The sequence below is a fragment of the Pseudophryne corroboree genome, chromosome 6, assembly GCF_028390025.1.
Source record: "Pseudophryne corroboree isolate aPseCor3 chromosome 6, aPseCor3.hap2, whole genome shotgun sequence".
NCBI classification, from domain to species: Eukaryota; Metazoa; Chordata; class Amphibia; order Anura; family Myobatrachidae; genus Pseudophryne; species Pseudophryne corroboree.
In genome coordinates, this window is record NC_086449.1 from 202,154,658 (window position 1) to 202,175,540 (window position 20,883).

The 20,883-nt window shown below is 46.2% G+C and overlaps 1 protein-coding gene across 6 annotated transcripts in view; it reads left to right on the forward strand.

Moving 5' to 3' along the window:
- SPG21 (SPG21 abhydrolase domain containing, maspardin) overlaps nt 1-20,883 on the forward strand; it is a 139,451-nt gene that overhangs the window by 102,757 nt on the left and 15,811 nt on the right. For all 6 annotated transcript variants that reach the window (XM_063925640.1, XM_063925644.1, XM_063925645.1 and 3 more), the window contains 3 exons: nt 7,777-7,885; nt 8,741-8,848; nt 20,550-20,690. In XM_063925640.1, coding sequence (XP_063781710.1) covers nt 7,777-7,885; nt 8,741-8,848; nt 20,550-20,690 — 358 coding nt within the window. The remainder of the gene's footprint in view (nt 1-7,776; nt 7,886-8,740; nt 8,849-20,549; nt 20,691-20,883) is intronic.

The following is a 20,883-nucleotide window of genomic DNA, read 5'->3' on the forward strand; positions in this document are numbered from 1 at the left end:
ATATCGGATATCATACACCTTAGCTGTATGGGGGTGTTTGAATTGTTTACATGGAACAATAAATTTACATGTAGTGCAATCACTGCATGAATAACAACCAGCTGGTTTGGTGTATGTATTCGGTGCTTTGGGGATATTCAATCCTGAAATATCCGTACGTACAAGACGGTCTCTTAAATTACTACCACGCCGAAAAGCGGCAATCGGTCTTTTATTGTGTAAGATGGAGAGATCTTTATCTGAGCGTACTATTGGCCAGAGCGCTTTACTGGCTCTCTTAACAATGGGACTAGCTACCGTGAAATCACTACTCCACGGTAACACATTGTCCTGATTGCGGATCTTAGGTTCTAACAACTCAGTTCTAGACATATTCAGGACCTTAGTCTTTTGTACATCTAGCAGATTACGATCATATCCCCTACATACAAATTTAGATATTACCTTATCAACTTCACCAGGTACTTTATCTATATCACTGGAGATGCGAGCCACACGCATCATTTGGGATAAAGGTAATCCCTGTTTTAAGGCAACTGGATGATGACTGGATGCTACCAGCAATGTATTTCTGTCAGTAGGTTTATTATAGACTTCTGTAACAAATTTGTGATCTACAATACTGACATGAACATCTAGGAAGTTGATATTAGAATGACTGTAGGTATATGTAAATTTGATCGGGGTCTGCAGATTATTAATCTCATCCATCATCTCAAGAAACATATCTATCCCCCCAGTCCAGAGTAGGAAGACATCATCAATGTACCTTTTGAACAAAACAATGTGTCTACTACGTGCAGGGTCAGAAAAGAAAATCCTGGTTTCAAAATCAAACATATAAATATTAGCATAAGAGGGGGCGACGGAAGAACCCATCGCACACCCTCTTAGTTGTAAATAATACCTACTGTCAAACAAAAAATAATTACGACACAAAGTAAGTTCAAGTAGGTGCAAAAACAGCTCATGATCAATCAACTCTATAGGTACATTAGCCTCAATGAAGTATTACATCGCCCTCATACCCCCATCGTGGGGAATACTCGTATATAGGCTGCTGATGTCCAAGCAGCACATTAACGTCCCTGGAGGAAGTTCTGGATAATCTTTCAGAATATTTAAAAAGGAGGTGGTGTCCTTTAAAAAGGAATTCTGATTCAATAAACAGGGTTGTAAAATGCAGTCCAGAAACTGCGACACTGGAGAATATAACGAGTCTCTGGCCGAAATTATTGGCCGTCCTGGAGGTTTTTCACAATTTTTGTGTAGTTTTGGAATTGTGTACAGTACTGGTATTTTGGGGTACTGTACACATAATGCCTCATGAATTTTCTTTGAAATCTTGTGCTCAGCATGCGCCCTTGTAAGGATATGAAACAGTTCCTTCTGGTAGGTGCTGGTAGGGTCACAGGGCAACATCTTATACACCTCTTTATCGGATAGCTGAGATTGAATCTCACAACGGTAATCACTGATGTTTTGGATAACTATGGCCCCGCCTTTATCAGCGGGCCTGATGGTAATATCCTCATAGGATTGCAGGGACTTCAAAGCCAGATGTTCGACTTTAGACAGATTCAGGCGAGGTTTCGCAGGTGCATTAGCAAATTTAGTGACTGCTTCATCCATCAATCTACAGAATGTTTTAATTGATGGGTTATGTGAGATTGGATCAAAGTTAGATCGAGATCTTTTTTGTAAAAAAGGTTTAAAAGCAGAATCATCACTAGTGGGCGTCCTACTGGCAAAAAATTCTTTTAGTCTTAATTTACGGGCAAACCTATGAAGGTCACATTTCCAATTAAACTCATTGTGGAAATTAGTCGGTACAAAGCTCAGACCACGGTTAAGTACTGACTACGATGAAAATCGAGTATATAAATGGCTGACAGGTGGACAGGAGAGACCAATGGGTGCTACTAGACGGCGACCATGGCAAAAAAGGAAACAACAACCCCCTCAGACAGGGGCGGGCAGATCTAGCACGGATAGTGATTTTGCGGTATCTGAATCAGATGATGGAAGCAAGACCGCATCTGTCCCTTTAGATCCTGGAAAGAAAAAGCCCATGCGGGTGTTAGACGAACTCCCACCCGCCGGGGCAGGCAGAACCAGAGGGGTCAGAAAAGCGCAGGAGAAGAAGAAAACAACTTAATTTTTAATCTCTCTGACCGGACCCTTACTCAAGAGGAACTGCAAGTACTTAACCGTGGTCTGAGCTTTGTACCGACTAATTTCCACAATGAGTTTAATTGGAAATGTGACCTTCATAGGTTTGCCCGTAAATTAAGACTAAAAGAATTTTTTGCCAGTAGGACGCCCACTAGTGATGATTCTGCTTTTAAACCTTTTTTACAAAAAAGATCTCGATCTAACTTTGATCCAATCTCACATAACCCATCAATTAAAACATTCTGTAGATTGATGGATGAAGCAGTCACTAAATTTGCTAATGCACCTGCGAAACCTCGCCTGAATCTGTCTAAAGTCGAACATCTGGCTTTGAAGTCCCTGCAATCCTATGAGGATATTACCATCAGGCCCGCTGATAAAGGCGGGGCCATAGTTATCCAAAACATCAGTGATTACCGTTGTGAGATTCAATCTCAGCTATCCGATAAAGAGGTGTATAAGATGTTGCCCTGTGACCCTACCAGCACCTACCAGAAGGAACTGTTTCATATCCTTACAAGGGCGCATGCTGAGCACAAGATTTCAAAGAAAATTCATGAGGCATTATGTGTACAGTACCCCAAAATACCAGTACTGTACACAATTCCAAAACTACACAAAAATTGTGAAAAACCTCCAGGACGGCCAATAATTTCGGCCAGAGACTCGTTATATTCTCCAGTGTCGCAGTTTCTGGACTGCATTTTACAACCCTGTTTATTGAATCAGAATTCCTTTTTAAAGGACACCACCTCCTTTTTAAATATTCTGAAAGATTATCCAGAACTTCCTCCAGGGACGTTAATGTGCTGCTTGGACATCAGCAGCCTATATACGAGTATTCCCCACGATGGGGGTATGAGGGCGATGAAATACTTCATTGAGGCTAATGTACCTATAGAGTTGATTGATCATGAGCTGTTTTTGCACCTACTTGAACTTACTTTGTGTCGTAATTATTTTTTGTTTGACAGTAGGTATTATTTACAACTAAGAGGGTGTGCGATGGGTTCTTCCGTCGCCCCCTCTTATGCTAATATTTATATGTTTGATTTTGAAACCAGGATTTTCTTTTCTGACCCTGCACGTAGTAGACACATTGTTTTGTTCAAAAGGTACATTGATGATGTCTTCCTACTCTGGACTGGGGGGATAGATATGTTTCTTGAGATGATGGATGAGATTAATAATCTGCAGACCCCGATCAAATTTACATATACCTACAGTCATTCTAATATCAACTTCCTAGATGTTCATGTCAGTATTGTAGATCACAAATTTGTTACAGAAGTCTATAATAAACCTACTGACAGAAATACATTGCTGGTAGCATCCAGTCATCATCCAGTTGCCTTAAAACAGGGATTACCTTTATCCCAAATGATGCGTGTGGCTCGCATCTCCAGTGATATAGATAAAGTACCTGGTGAAGTTGATAAGGTAATATCTAAATTTGTATGTAGGGGATATGATCGTAATCTGCTAGATGTACAAAAGACTAAGGTCCTGAATATGTCTAGAACTGAGTTGTTAGAACCTAAGATCCGCAATCAGGACAATGTGTTACCGTGGAGTAGTGATTTCACGGTAGCTAGTCCCATTGTTAAGAGAGCCAGTAAAGCGCTCTGGCCAATAGTACGCTCAGATAAAGATCTCTCCATCTTACACAATAAAAGACCGATTGCCGCTTTTCGGCGTGGTAGTAATTTAAGAGACCGTCTTGTACGTACGGATATTTCAGGATTGAATATCCCCAAAGCACCGAATACATACACCAAACCAGCTGGTTGTTATTCATGCAGTGATTGCACTACATGTAAATTTATTGTTCCATGTAAACAATTCAAACACCCCCATACAGCTAAGGTGTATGATATCCGATATGTGCTTACTTGTAATACCAGTCACGTTGTTTACGTTGTGGTCTGCCCATGTGGTTTATTCTACGTTGGGCAGACCACACGTAAATTTAAGGAAAGAATGAACGCTCATAGGTCAGCCATCAGACTCTCCCTCAATGGCAAAGATATTGATCAACCTGTCCCTAGACACTTTAAGGAGTATAATCATCCGTTGGAATCTATACGATATTTTATTATCGACCATGTTCCGGAATCCTTAAGAGGTGGTAACAGAGCTAAAACACTGTTAATCAAAGAATCCCGCTGGATTCTGAGGTTGGGTACTACAAAACCTGGTGGGTTAAACGATAAAATTAATTGGAATTCCTTTGTATAATATATCAAGCCCGTATGGGTTAAGTTGTTCCCTTGATTTCTGATTAACTTTCTGACTATGTAGTCTTAAGATGAGTTATTATGATGTATTATGACAGGATGATTCTCAGACTGTATATGTCTTTATATATCTTTTATGTTTGTGTAGTAGTTTCTATTTAGGTATTTAGTATTATTTGTAATGTTTTGGTATGTATTTCTGCTTATGATCTTTATACTTTGTGTCCCCCGTTTCTCCCCACAGGGCGCCTGCATGTGAGTGCACTGAAGGAATCGTTTGTGGAACGCATCATGTCCGGCTTTTTGGAACGCAAATAGGACGTTCCTATGGTAACGGCAGAGCGACTTCCGGAAATGAGTCATCGGATGCGTCTCTGGCTGGCGGCCCGGGAGAGCGGAATGGCGACGCGGGGAGGAGATCACTGCAGGCGGTGGGGTATAAGGGGGTAAGTGTTCACTTATGTGTTTTAACTGTACTGTTGTGGTGTGGTCCTGAGGACGGGGTGTTGACCCCGAAAGTACTCGACCCGACCCTAATACACTTTTGCCATTTTTGCTACTATTGATGTCTCCAGAGTGCCTTCTTGTGTGGAATTTATATATATATATATATAAACTTGACATCAACTGGGCACGTACACATTACCTCATTGAGGGGCATAAAATATAAGAATATATAACAAATCAAATATGGGGATGTGATCTGACCCTTTTTGAATAGCTTATATATGACCAACGTGCATGATTGTTATCAGCCTAAAGAGTACATATTATAATCAAATTATGTTACATGCATGTGCATATAAATGAAGGACTGTATATAAGAAAGACCTCCTCTGTACTTTTTTGTTCATGATAAGAAGTCCTTACGACTCTATTCCATTTGGGAATTGTTTGGCTAGTCACTATTATACATGTATCAAATATAACATTAAAATTTTGATGGTATATAGCCAAACTAGCGTGTTCCCAGGGATCACATATTGGAGGGACTGCAGACCTCCATGGGCAGGGTGATACAGCCATAACACAGCAAGATACTTTGTTTAATAAAGCAACAATTGTATCCACTATAACATCTTGCTAGGTATCAAAGTGTAGTTTGTGTATCATTTAGGAATAACCATAACCCCTGATAGAATAAAAGTACAGAGGTAATATCGAGACTTTGAATCATTGTCCTCATTTAATAATATAATGCCCAAATATAATTGGGAGTAAATATTATCAATACCAATTAAGCAAGGTTGTTACAGGTTTATATACACACATATATCCCAATTATATTTTTTTGAGAAATTATGAGTGGAATACAATTCATACATAAGATATATACAATTAAGAAATAATAGGCGGCACACGGCTTTGTTTTTAATATTTTCTTTATGATTTGGCACTAGGACAAAATAAAACTTTTTTCTTTTTTGTCCATTTTTCTGATTCACGTCTAATCATCTTTCATTGTTTTCATATTTCACTGTTTACGGCCCAATTTAGGGTCTTAATACTTCATGTGGGATACTAATAAAGCTGATACATTCCATATGGGTATTGGTATATTATCAATTTAGTGTCAACTCGTATATTTAAAAGAAGTATAAAGACACAGACATAATATCAACAATTTTCGTTACTTTGGGAGAGAGTGCACCCAGAGAAACTGATCCCTTTTCATTATCCCCCCCCCCCCTTTTTTTCTGTATACAGAATATATAGTAAAGTCAGCAATCACACTAGCAGTCAGTCACATGTTGTACATTAGTATAATAAGCAATATGAGCACATCATCAACTACAACTAGATTTCAAGTATATAGGAGAACATATTACTGAATCATGTTTAAACTAGTGATGAGCGGATTCGGTTTTACTCGGTTTTACTCGGTTCTCAAAACCGAATCTTATTGGCTCACTGATGTCACGTGTTTTGGATAGCCAATAAGATTCGGTTTTGAGAACCGAGTAAAACCGAGTAAAACCGAATCCGCTCATCACTAGTTTAAACAGATCTACCGTATTCAGATGCATAGCGAAAGAAACAGTAATAGTATGCAGACTCATATGCTATCGGCACTTATCTAACTATTCGTACTCAAAAGATAGGTTGAGACTTAATGCTGTATTACCTGTACTCAATAGAGGGGGATACAGGGAGACTCACCCCGCTTCCAGGACCGATCAATACGTGTGCGAACGCTGAGTGGATCCAGACGCTATTGGTGTACACTGCCGCTCCATGAACCTATAGTGAACACAGATGCTCCGTGAACACATACGCACCAGTCACACAGCCGCCTATGCTGCGACTGGGTCCCCTTTGTATACAGTGTCTCATACGGAAGCAGGAAAACAGTTAGTGGCGGGAGACTCGGAGGAAACTGGTCATGAACCGGGGGGAGGGGCGACCAGGAGAGCGTCCGACTCCCCACTGCTGACATCAACCCTAGGGATCGCGGCCTTATACTATTCCTGGTGCCTATGATCCCTAAAGCCTAGCGCTGGTGCACCCGAGGTGGCAGCCGCGTCAGCGACTGTTTGGTAGTCTCCTACCAAAATAGTACGGCTGTGTTCGTATTCCCCTTCTAAGCGGAACCAATGCCTTACCTTCTCCCCGTGCTCCGGCCACAGCCTGGTATAGTCTGCTGGACCTGCTAGTATATCTAACACAGATGCCCTGCCGAAACAGCATTGTACTCGTGGGTAAGCATTGTCGCGACCCGGCGGAGAGTTGTTGGAGCAAGTCTTTCTAAGGTACATATAAGACGCTTTTTAGAAAGATCACTCAAGAAAAAATAGCAAGACCTATAAAATAAAATAAGAAAGCTTAGGGCTTTTAAAAACCAGCAGCCCTCTGACCATGGTCCGGCTCCTGCCGCACCAAACAAAAAACTGATTTGCCTGAGCCAGAAGGCAGGGTTATATGGACGGGCCCGTTGCATGCTGGGAGGTTAAAAAGCTTTGACCGATTGGTGCAAATCCGCTGTCGCTTCATCATATCCCAATGTTATCCTGTGGATAACCTGTGGACCCTGCCGGAGAAAGTCACGTAAACAAGTAATTCTAGTAGTGTTGGGTTTCTAAATTGATTAATGAAATGGTCATCCCTGATGCTTCACCAAGGGAGGCATTGCAGAGTGGTTATCTGAAGCACAGCAGGTAAACCACATGAGGAGCTGCAATTGCACTGTTCTGGGAAACCGAGTAATAACTCAGGGTGTTTTAATGCATGGTGTAATATTCTAGAGCTGTTCCTTGCTTTTATCATGTCTTCTGAATGTCTCACTATCCTGTGTTGTTCATTTGGGTGTCAGTGCGATGGGCATGAGTGTTGCTGTACCTGTTGTTCTAAGTTCTCTGTTTTGCAGCTTTTGGCTTATGCCTGCATTCATGCTCAAGAAGATCGTTTTGGGAAACTTCTCATCTGGCCCAGTGGATCCAGTCATGGCTGATGCCATCGATTTCATGGTTGACCGGGTATGAGCACTTCCTGTAAATAACAGATGTTTTTTTGCCCAAAATAGTTGTTGAAACTATAGGGCTAGTCTAATCAGTGTCTTAATTGGCCTTTAAAGAATTGTGTTCGCCTATTTTATCATGTTATAATACTGAATGGCACTAACCTGGGTTCCAGTGCTCCTCCGATTGAGCTGGTCCATTGGTGCAGTCCTTGCTGTTACTGCCATGTCCTAGGCAGTTGTGTTATCGGTATCCCTACTTTCATGTTCGTATGAATGGACAGTTTGTAGAAGAGGGACAGTAAAGGGGGGTACACACGGAGAGATCCGTGCTTAAAATCTAAGCAATCTTGCTAGATCTGCCGTGTGTATGCCCCCCAGCGATAGCGATGCGCGGCCCCGCGCATCGCTATCGCCGGTGCTAGATTGAGCCTGCATGCAGGCTCAATCTAGCGGGTCGCTCACTTCACCGTTGTGTGAAGTGAGCGGCCCCCCGTCGGCTTTCCCCCTCGCTCAGCACATCGCGCTGTGCTGAGCGGGGTGAGAGATGTGTGCTGAGCGGTCTGTGTTAAGATCGCTCAGCACACATCTCTCCCGTGAGTACCCCCCTTTACACCAGTGCTTCCTCAGTGTGATAGGGGGAACGTTACAGGCAGCGGGAATCCACTGATCAGAGTGGAATTCCACCAGAGGGATCCACCTAAATCTTTACACTGCTACTTTGCACTATTTCATTGCCAAGGAGTTATTTTAGTAAAGGTTTTATTTTTAGAAGAAATTAGTTGTTTAAGGGAATATTTGTTTCCCGGTAAAGTATTTGTGCAGGCTCACAATCTAATGTCTGTAGATGACACTGACGTTCCTTTCCTTGTAGCTGGAAAGTCTGAATCAAAGTGAGCTTGCATCTCGTCTCACTCTGAATTGCCAGAACTCTTATGTGGAACCCCATAAAATCAAGGACATCGCTGTCACCATTATGGATGTGAGTGCGCACTCTCTGTATTTTCCATACTTAATATCTTGCATTCTGTTTCCCCTCTACCCTTTTCCTGTTCCCTGGCCTCACACCCTCATGATTTCTGTGTCAACATCATTTTATCTTCATAAACCATGGTAGCCTACATTGGTCACAGGAACGTTAAGCTATTAAGTGCTTATGGTGTCAACTTTTTTTACGGAGATTTCTTTGTGCCAGATTTGCCGACTACCCTCAGACATTTTCATTCCCTGATCCACTCCCCTGGAATGGGAGATGACATGCTGTAGTCATAGCAGTGCAAAAACGTACTTGTGGGGAGATGTAGCCACCTTCTCCTGACCATGGCAATAGACAATAATGTAGGAGCAATGCTCAAAGTCCCAATAGGCAGTTGTCCAGAGTCAGATGGTTTTATGTCTTTACCTAGTTGCCTGCTACTTTTTTTTTTTTTTTAAGTCTTTTCAAGTGGCTCTTGTTTAATATATCTCATTTTGAGATCACTTAGAACAATAATGTTATTATATTTCTCTGACGTCCTAGTGGATGCTGGGAACTCCATAAGGACCATGGGGAATAGACGGGCTCCGCAGGAGACTGGGCACTCTAAAAGAAAGATTAGGTACTATCTGGTGTGCACTGGCTCCTCCCTCTATGCCCCTTCTCCAGACCTCAGTTAGAATCTGTGCCCTGCTCCTAGTGGGCTCTCCTGAGCTTGCTAGAAAGAAAGTATTTGTTAGGTTTTTTATTTTCAGTGAGATCTGCTGGCAACAGACTCACTGCTACGTGGGAATGAGGGGAGAGAAGCAAACCTACCTGCGTGCAGCTAGCTTGTGCTTCTTAGGCTACTGGACACCATTAGCTCCAGAGGGTTCGAACACAGGGCCTGACCTCGATCGTCCGTTCCCGGAGCCGCGCCACTGTCCCCCTTGCAGAGCCAGAAGACAGGAGATGAAATCGGCGGCAGAAGACTCCGGTCTTCATTAAGGTAGCACACAGCACTGCAGCTGTGCGCCATTGCTCCCACTGCACACCACACACTCCGGTCACTGTAGGGTGCAGGGCACTGGGGGGGGGGCGCCCTGGGCAGCAATAAGAATACCTTTTGGCACATTATGCACATAATACAGTCTGGAAAACTGTATATGTGCAAAAAACCCCGCTATTAAGCTATACAAAACGCGGGAGAAGCCCGCCGCTGAGGGGGTGGGGCCTTCTTTCTCAGCACACCAGCGCCATTTTCTCTTCACAGCTCCGCTGGAAGGACGCTCCCCAGGCTCTCCCCTGCAGTATCCTGTACAAGAAGGGTAAAAAAGAGAGGGGGGGCACATCAATTTAGGCGCAAATAAGATAATAAGCAGCTATTCGGAAAAATTACTCATTATAGTGTAAATCCCTGTGTTATATAGCGCTGTGGTGTGTGCTGGCATACTCTCTCTCTGTCTCCCCAAAGGACTTTGTGGGGTCCTGTCCTCAGAGCATTCCCTGTGTGTGTGCGGTGTGTCGGTACGGCTGTGTCGACATGTTTGATGAGGAGGGTTACGTGGAGGCGGAGCAAGGGCAGATAAGTGTGGTGTCGCCCCCGACGGGGCCGACACCGGATCGGATGGATATGTGGAAGGTCTTAACAGACAGTGTTAACTCCTTACATAAAAGATTCGATGACGCAGCAGCCTTGGGACAGCCGGGTTCTCAGCCCGCGCCTGCCCAGGCGTCTCAGAGGCCATCAGGGGCTCATAAACGCCCGCTAGCTCAGATGGTAGACACAGATGTCGACACGGAGTCTGACTCCAGTGTAGATGAGGATGAGACAAATGCACAGTCTACAAAAGCCATCCGATGCATGATTACTGCAATGAAAAATGTATTGCACATTTCTGATATTAACCCGGTTACTACCAAGAAGGGTATTATGTTTGGGGAGAATAAGCAGCCAGTGACTTTTCTGATTCATTTAATTCTGATGAATTAAATGAATTGTGTGAGGAAGCGTGGAGTTCCCCGATAAGAAACTAGTGATTTCTAAGAGGTTACTGATGGCGTACCCTTTCCCGCCAACGGACAGGTTACGTTGGGAAACATCCCCTAGGGTGGACAAGGCGCTCACACCCTTATCAAAAAAAGGTGGCACTGCCGTCTCAGGATACGGCCGTCTTAAAGGAGCCTGCGGATAGAAAGCAGGAAGCTATCCTGAAGTCTGTGTATACACACTCAGGTACTATACTGAGACCTGCTATTGCTTCAGCATGGATGTGTAGTGCTGCAGCCGCATGGTCTGATACCCTGTCAGACAACATTGATTCCCTCGACAGGGATACTATTTTGCTAACCATAGAACATATAAAAGACGTCGTCTTATATATGCGGGATGCACAGAGGGACATTTGCCTGCTGGCATCTAGAATTAATGCAATGTCCATTTCTGCCAGGAGAGTATTATGGACTCGGCAGTGGACAGGTGATACTGATTCTAAAAGACACATGGAGGTGTTGCCTTATAAGGGTGAGGAATTGTTTGGGGACGATCTCTCGGACCTCGTATCCACGGCAACACCCGGGAAGTCAACTTTTTTACCTCAGGTTCCCTCACAGCCTAAGAAAGCACCGTATTATCATGTACAGTCCTTTCGGACTCAGAAAGGCAAGCGGATCAGAGGCGCATCCTTTCTGCCCAGAGGCAGGGGTAGAGGAAAGAAACTGCACCAGGCAGCCAGTTCCCAGGAACAAAAATCCTCCCCCGCTTCCTCTAAGTCCACCGCATGACGCTGGGGCTCCACAGGCGGAGCCGGGTGCGGTGGGGGCGCGTCTCCGAAACTTCAGCAACCAGTGGGTTCGCTCACAAGTGGATCTCTGGGCTGTACAAATTGTATCTCAGGGATACAAGCTGGAGTTCGAGGCGACTCCCCCTCGCCGTTACCTCAAATCAGCCTTGCCAGCTGCTCCCAGGGAAAGGGAGGTAGTACTGGCGGCAATTCACAAGCTGTACCTCCAGCAGGTGATAATCAAGGTCCCCCTCCTTCAAGAGGGACGGGGTTACTATTCCACAATGTTTGTGGTACCGAAACCAGACGGTTCGGTGAGACCCATTCTGAATTTAAAATCCTTGAACACTTATATAAGGAAGTTCAAGTTCAAAATGGAATCGCTCAGGGCGGTTATTGCAAGCCTGGAAGAGGGGGATTTTATGGTGTCGCTGGACATCAAGGATGCTTACTTGCATGTCCCCATTTACCCACCTCACCAGGAGTACCTCAGGTTTGTGGTACAGGATTGTCATTACCAATTCCAGACGTTGCCGTTTGGTCTGTCCACGGCACCGAGAGTATTTACCAAGGTAATGGCCGAAATGATGATACTCCTTCGGAAGAAGGGAGTTATAATTATCCCGTACTTGGACGATCTCCTTATAAAGGCGAGGTCCAGAGAGCAGTTAGTCAGCGTAGCACTCTCTCGGGAAGTGTTGCAACAGCACGGCTGGATTCTGAATATCCCAAAGTCGCAGCTGATTCCTGCGACGCGTCTGCTCTTCCTTGGCATGATTCTGTACACAGAACAGAAGGTGTTTCTCCCGGTGGAGAAGGCCCAGGAATTGTCATCTCTGGTCAGGGACCTCCTGAAACCAAAACAGGTGTCGGTGCATCACTGCACGCGAGTCCTGGGAAAGATGGTGGCTACTTACGAAGCAATTCCCTTCAGCAGGTTCCATGCAAGGATCTTTCAGTGGGATCTGTTAGACAAATGGTCCGGATCGCACCTTCAGATGCATCGGTTGATCACCCTGTCCCCAAGGGCCAGGGTGTCTCTGCTGTGGTGGCTGCAGAGTGCTCATCTTCTCGAGGGCCGCAGATTCGGCATACAGGACTGGGTCCTGGTGACCACGGACGCAAGCCTCCGGGGATGGGGGGCAGTCACTCAGGGAAGGAACTTCCAAGGACAGTGGTCAAGTCAGGAGACTTCACTACACATAAATATACTGGAACTAAGGGCCATTTACAACGCCCTGAGTCAAGCAGAGCCCCTGCTTCAAAACCAACCAGTGCTGATTCAGTCAGACAACATCACGGCGGTCGCCCATGTAAACCGCCAGGGCGGCACAAGAAGCAGGATGGCGATGGCAGAAGCCACAAGGATTCTCCGATGGGCGGAAAATCACGTGCTAGCACTGTCAGCAGTGTTCATTCCGGGAGTGGACAACTGGGAAGCAGACTTCCTCAGCAGGCACGACCTCCACCCGGGAGAGTGGGGACTTCATCCAGAAGTCTTCACGCAGATTTTAAACCGTTGGGAACGGCCACAGGTGGACATGATGGCGTCCCGCCTCAACAAAAACTAAAAAAAAATATTGCGCCAGGTCAAGGGACCCTCAGGCGATAGCTGTGGACGCACTAGTGACACCGTGGGTGTACCAGTCGGTTTATGTGTTCCCTCCTCTTCCTCTCATACCCAAGCTACTGAGGATAGTAAGAAAGAGAGGAGTAAGAACTATACTCATCGTTCCGGATTGGCCAAGAAGAACTTGGTACCCAGAACTACAAGAAATGATATCAGAGGACCCATGGCCTCTGCCTCTCAGACAGGACCTGTTACAGCAGGGGCCCTGTCTGTTCCAAGACTTACCGCGGCTGCGTTTGACGGCATGGCGGTTGAACGCCGGATCCTAACGGAAAAGGGCATTCCAGATGAAGTGATTCCTACGCTGATAAAGGCTAGGAAAGACGTGACAGCACAACATTATCACCGTATATGGCGAAAATATGTTGCTTGTTGTGAGGCCAGGAAGGCCCCTACAGAGGAATTCCAGCTGGGTCGATTCCTGCACTTCCTACAGTCAGGAGTGACTATGGGCCTAAAATTAGGATCCATAAAGGTCCAGATTTCGGCCCTGTCTATTTTCTTTCAAAAAGAACTGGCTTCACTGCCTGAAGTTCAGACGTTTGTTAAGGGAGTGCTGCATATTCAGCCCACTTTTATGCCTCCAGTGGCACCTTGGGATCTTAACGTTGTGTTGGATTTCCTGAAATCCCACTGGTTTGAGCCACTTAAGACCGTGGAGCTAAAATATCTCAAGTGGAAAGTGGTCATGCTATTGGCCTTAGCTTTGGCTAGGCGTGTGTCAGTATTGGCGGCTTTGTCATGTAAAAGCCCTTATCTGATCTTCCATATGGACAGGGCAGAATTGAGGACTCGTCCCCAATTTCTCCCTAAGGTGGTATCAGCGTTTCATTTGAACCAACCTATTGTGGTGCCTGCGGCTACTCGGGACTTGGAGGACTCCAAGTTACTAGATGTAGTCAGGGCTTTGAAAATCTATGTAGCGAGGACGGCTGGAGTCAGGAAAACTGACTCGCTGTTTATCCTGCATGCACCCAACAAGCTGGGTGCTCCTGCTTCAAAGCAAACTATTGCGCGCTGGATCTGTAACACGATTCAGCAAGCTCATTCTACGGCAGGATTGCCGCATCCTAAATCAGTAAAAGCCCATTCCACAAGGAAGGTGGGCTCTTCTTGGGCGGCTGCCCGAGGGGTCTCGGCTTTACAGCTTTGCCGAGCTGCTACTTGGTCGAGTTCAAACACATTTGCTAAGTTCTACAAGTTTGATACCCTGGCCGAGAAGGACCTTGCCGTTGCTCATTCGGTGCTGCAGAGTCATCCGCACTCTCCCGCCCGTTTGGGAGCTTTGGTATAATCCCCATGGTCCTTACGGAGTTCCCAGCATCCACTAGGACGTCAGAGAAAATAAGAATTTACTCACCGGTAATTCTATTTCTCGTAGTCCGTAGTGGATGCTGGGCGCCCGTCCCAAGTGCGGACTCTCTGCAATACATGTATATAGTTATTGCTTAACTAAAGGGTTATTGTTATGAGCCATCTGTTACTGAGGCTCAGTTGTTGTTCATACTGTTAACTGGGTATGGTTATCACAAGTTGTACGGTGTGATTGGTGTGGCTGGTATGAGTCTTACCCTGGATTCCAAATCCTTTCCTTGTTGTGTCAGCTCTTCCGGGCACAGTTTCCTTAACTGAGGTCTGGAGGAGGGGCATAGAGGGAGGAGCCAGTGCACACCAGATAGTACCTAATCTTTCTTTTAGAGTGCCTAGTCTCCTGCGGAGCCCGTCTATTCCCCATGGTCCTTACGGAGTTCCCAGCATCCACTACGGACTACGAGAAATAGAATGACCGGTGAGTAAATTCTTATTTTTTATGCAAATACTACTTTCTCTTACATCCTAGAGGATGCTGGGGACTCCAAAAGGACCATGGGGTATAGACGGGATCCGCAGGAGACATAGGCATACTAAAATACTTTGACTGGGTGTGAACTGGCTCCTCCCTCTATGCCCCTCCTCCAGACCTCAGTTAGATTCTGTGCCCAGGAGTGACTGGACACACACTAGGGGGGAGCTCTACTGAGTTTCTCTGGAAAGACTTTGTTAGGCTTTTTTATTTTCAGGGAGACCTGCTGGCTACAGGCTCTCTGCTTCGTGGGACTGAGGGGAGAGAAGTCGGACCTACTTCTTCTGAGTTAAGGGCTCTGCTTCTTAGGCTACTGGACACCATTAGCTCCAGAGGGTTCGATCACTTGGTGCGCCTAGCTGCTTGTTCCCGGAGCCGCGCTGTCACCCCCCTCACAGAAGCCAGAAGTAAGAAGCCGGGTGAGTATTAGAAGAAAACCAGCAATTTGGTGCTATATATGTATATATAATTACAGCGCAGCCATCATATATTATTTATTTAGTAGTATATGGGCGCTGGGGTGTGAGCTGGCATACTCCCTCTGTGTTCTCTGTACAGGCTTCCCTGTGGGTCTGTCCCCTTTTGGCCGGTGTGGGTGTGTCGGTACTGCGTGTCGACATGTCTGAGGCTGAGTGTTCCTCCCCGGAGGAAGTTACTGGGGGCGCGGAGAAAGATTTGGGAATGACTCTGTCGGCACAGCCGACTGCTGATTGGGTAAATATGTTGAGTTCATTGAATGCAAATGTAGCATTATTGTCTAAGAGGCTGGATAAATCTGATTCTCAGACACAAACATGGAGAAAATCCATGGAGGATGCTTTGTCTCAGGTACACACCCCCTCAGGGTCACAAAAACTTTCATTTACCCAGGTGGCAGATACAGATACCGACACAGACTCTGATTCCAGTGTCGACTTTAATGAGGCCAGTTTACATCTGAAAGTGGTTAAGAGTATTCAGTACACTATTGTGGCTATTAAAGAGGTTTTACATATTTCTGAGGAACCTCCTGTTCCAGATGCAAGGGTTTGTTTATTGAAAGGGAAAAAGCCTGAGGTGAAGTTTCCCCCCTCTCATGAACTGAACGCTCTTTGTGAAAAGGCTTGGGAGTCGCCTGACCAAAGGTGGCAGATTCCCAAGAGAATTTTTATGGCATATCCTTTCCCTTCTGACGACAGGGAGAAATGGGAGTCGTCACCCAACGTGGACAAGGCTCTGTCCCGACTGTCCAAGAAGGTGGCGCTTCCGTCTCCTGACACGGCTGCCCTCAAGGATCCGGCGGATCGCAAGCAGGAGACGACATTGAAGGCCATTTTCGTTACTACTGGTGCACTACTCAGGCCTGCTGTGGCGTCGGCGTGGGTGAGTAGTGCTATTGCTAAGTGGGCTGATAATTTAGCTTCTGATATGGATACCCTTGATAAGGATAAAAAAATTTTGACTCTTGGTTTTATCAAGGACGCTGCAGATTACCTTAAGGATGCGGCGAGGGATATTGGCCTCTTGGGATCAAGGGCCAATGCCATGGCGGTCTCGGCCAGGAGGGCGCTGTGGATTCATCAATGGAATGCTGGTGCCGACTCGAAAGCTATGGAAGCTCTCCCTTTTAAAGGTAGTGTCATGTTTGGTGACGGCCTTGCTGACCTGGTGTCTACCGCTACTGCGGGTAAGTCCTCTTTTCTTCCTTATGTTCCCGCACAATAGAAAAAAGCGCCACATTATCAGATGCAGACCTTTCGGCCTAATAAATACAAAAAAGGAAGGGGTTCGTCCTTCCTCGCTTCAAAAGGTTGAGGAAGGGGAAAAAGGTCGCCTGCTGTGTCTGGCGCCCAGTACCAAAAGTCCTACCCCGCCTCTGCCAAGTCCACCGCATCATGCTGGGGCTCCCCTACGGGAGTCCGTGCCGGTGGGGGTCCGTCTCCGAATCTTCAGTCAGGTCTGGTTTCAATCGGCCCTGGATCCTTGGGTCTTAGACATGGTGTCCCAAGGGTACAAACTGGAGTTTCAGGAGATGCCCCCCCGCCGCTTTATCAAATCGGCCTTGCCAGTTTCTCTTCCAGAAAGAGAAGTAGTAAATGCAGCGATACAAAAGCTGTGTCAACAGAGGGTCATTGCCCCGGTTCCCCCGTCCCAGCGGGGTAAAGGGTTCTATTCGAGCCTCTTTGTCGTGCCGAAGCCGGACAGCTCGGTCAGACCGATTCTGAACCTAAAATCCCTCAATCCATACTTGAAAACTTTCAAGTTCAAGATGGAATCTCTTCGAGCTGTGAACTCCAGCTTAGAAGGGGGCGATTTTATGGCGTCAGTCGACATAAAGGATGCCTACTTACACGTCCCGATATATCCTCCTCATCAGGCCTTCCTAAGATTTGCGGTGCAGGATTGTCATTACCAATTTCAGACGTTGCCGTTTGGGCTTTCCACGGCCCTGAGGGTCTTCACCAAGGTGATGGCGGAAATGATGGTACTCCTACGCAAGCAGTGTGTCACAATTATCCCGTACTTGGACGATCTCCTGATAAAGGCGAGATCAAAAGTGCAGTTGCTAAGAAGTGTGGAACTCTCCCTGATGGTTCTGCAACATCATGGTTGGATTCTCAATTTGCCAAAGTCTCAGTTGATTCCGACAACTCGGCTGCCCTTCTTGGGCATGATCCTAGACACGGAACTACGGAGAGTGTTTCTTCCGGCGGAAAAAGCTCTGGAAATCCAGACCATGGTCAAGGAGATTCTGAAACCGGCAAGAGTGTCGATTCATCAATGCACTCGAGTGCTAGGGAAGATGGTTGCGGCTTACGAAGCCATTTCGTTTGGCAGGTTTCATGCCCGGGTGTTTCAGTGGGATCTGCTGAACAAATGGTCCGGGTCTCACCTGCACATGCACCGCAAAATAAGTCTATCTTCCAGGACCAGAATTTCTCTCCTGTGGTGGCTGCAAATTTCTCACCTTCTAGAGGGACGCAGGTTCGGAATCCAGGATTGGGTCCTGCTGACCACAGATGTAAGTCTCCGGCTGGGGTGCAGTCACACAAGGAAGAAGTTTCCAGGGAAAATGGTCAAGCCAGGATCTTGTCTCCACATGAATGTTCTGGAGTTAAGAGCCATTTACAACGGCCTTCTGCAAGCGAAGAACCTTCTTAAAGGTCTACCTGTCCTGATCCAGTTGGACAACATAACAGCGGTGGCGTACGTAAACCGCCAGGGCGGAACAAAGAGCAGGACGGCAATGGCGGAGGCCACAAGAGTTCTCCACTGGGCAGAACAGCACGTGAGCGCTCTGTCAGCAGTTTTCCTTCCGGGCGTGGACAACTGGGAAGCAGACTTTCTCAGCAGACACGATCTCCATCCAGGAGAGTGGGCCCTTCATCCAGAGGTGTTTGCAGAAGTGACAAGGCGTTGGGGAATTCCTCAAATAAACATGATGGCGTCTCGCCTCAACAAGAAGCTTCCGAGATATTGTTCCAGGTCAAGGGACCCCCAAGCCAGTGCAGTGGACGCCCTGGTAACTCCGTGGGTGTTTCATTCGGTGTATGTGTTCCCCCTGCTTCCTCTCATTCCAAGAGTGCTGAGGATCATAAGACGAACAAGGGTTCAGGCAATACTCGTCGTTCCAGATTGGCCACGGAGGGCCTGGTATCCGGATCTTCGGGAATTGCTCATAGAAGATCCTTGGCCGCTTACTCTAAGAGAGGACCTGTTACTGCAGGGGCCATGCGTGTTTCCAGACTTACCGCGGCTGCATTTGACTGCGTGGAGGTTGAACGCCAAATCATAGCTCGTAAAGGTATTCCTGGGGGAAGTCATCCTCACTCTCCTTAAGGCTAGAAAGGAGGTCACGGCAAAACATTATTACCGTATTTGGAGAAAATATGTGTCGTGGTGTGAAACCAAAACAGCTCCTGCGGAGGAATTTCACTTGGGTTGTTTCCTTCATTTTTTGCAGACAGGCGTGAATGCAGGCCTGAAATTGGGTTCCATCAAAGTGCAGATTTCGGCTTTATCTGTTTTCTTTCAAAAAGAATTGTCCGCCCTTCCTGAGGTTCAGACTTTCGTAAAGGGAGTGCTGCATATCCATCCTCCATTTGTGCCACCCGTGGCACCGTGGGATCTTGAAGTGGTGTTACAGTTTCTTATGACTCACTGGTTTGAACCTTTGCGAAAGGTTGAGTTAAAGTTTCTCACTTGGAAAGTGGTCATGCTTTTGGCCTTGGCGTCTGCCAGACGAGTGTCAGAATTGGCGACTTTGTCTCACAAGAGCCCATATTTGATTTTTCATGTGGATAGAGTGGAATTGAGGACTCGTCAACAATTTCTGCCGAAGGTGGTTTCTTCGTCTCGCATAAATGAACCTATTGTGGTACCTGTGGCTACGGATGCTGTGGCAGTCCCAAATTCTCCTGATGTCGTAAGAGCTTTGAAAATTTATGTCGCCAGAACGGCTTTGTTAGGAAAATGGAGGCTCTGTTTGTCTTGTATGCTTCCAACAAGATTGGAAATCCTGCTTCCAAGCAGACCATTGCATGCTGGATTTGTAATACGATTCAGCACGTTCATTCTTCGGCTGGGTTGCCGTTGCCGAAGTCAGTAAAGGCCCATTCTACCAGGAAGGTGGGCTCATCTTGGGCGGCTGCCCGAGGGGTCTCGGCACTTCAACTTTGCCGAGCAGCTACGTGGTCGGGTTCAAACACTTTTGCTAAGTTCTATAAGTTTGATACCCTGGCTGAGGAGGACCTCATGTTTGCTCAATTGGTGCTGCAGAGTCGTCCGCACTCTCCCGCCTGGTCTGGAGCTTTGGTATAGACCCCATGGTCCTTTTGGAGTCCCCAGCATCCTCTAGGACGTAAGAGAAAATAGGATTTTAATACCTACCGGTACATCCTTTTCTCCTAGTCCGCAGAGGATGCTGGGCGCCCATCCCAGTGCGGGCTGTTACGTGCAGTTGTATTGATACTGGTTATTTTCGGTTACACGATGGTTGTGTATCAGTTATATTCAGCTTGTTGCTGTTGTTAGTTCATACTGTTATCTGGTATTCCTGCTAATCCAGTTGTACGGTGTGTTTGTGGTGTGAGCTGGTATGTATCTCACCCTTAGTTTAACAAAAATCCTTTTCCTCAAAATATCCATCTCCCCTGGGCACAGTTCCTATAACGGAGGTCTGGAGGAGGGGCATAGAGGGAGGAGCCAGTTCACACCCAGTCAAAGTCTTTTAGTGTGCCCATGTCTCCTGCGGATCCCGTCTATACCCCATGGTCCTTTTGGAGTTCCCAGCATCCTCTACGGACTAGGAGAAAAGGATTTACCGGTAGGTATTAAAATCCTATTTTTGTACGCCCATCTCTAACTGCTCACTGTCTATACTTCAAGCTCAGATCTTCCGACTTCTCCACCTCAGATCTCAACAATCGAGTTATTCCAGTATGTGTTGAGAAATGTAATCATCTATTGCAGTAATGTTTCTGCTTTGTACAGGTATTCGATCAGAGCGCTCTATCAACAGATGCCAAGGAGGAAATGTACAAGCTGTACCCTAATGCCAGGAGAGCCCACTTGAAAACTGGGGGGAACTTCCCTTACCTGTGCAGGAGTGCTGAAGTCAATCTCTATGTGCAAGTAAGTTTTGCTTTCCTGTGTCTGGAAGAACAAATAAAGCCAATACCTTCTAAACGTGGTGCCTGACATATCCAGACACCAACTACAATTGGTTCCATTGTTTCCTTATCAGCCAGTGTAAACTAATACAAAGAGCTTTCTTAAAGTTGCCCTTTTGCAGAAAAGTAAGCTGCTCAGTGTTGCTAGGGTTTCA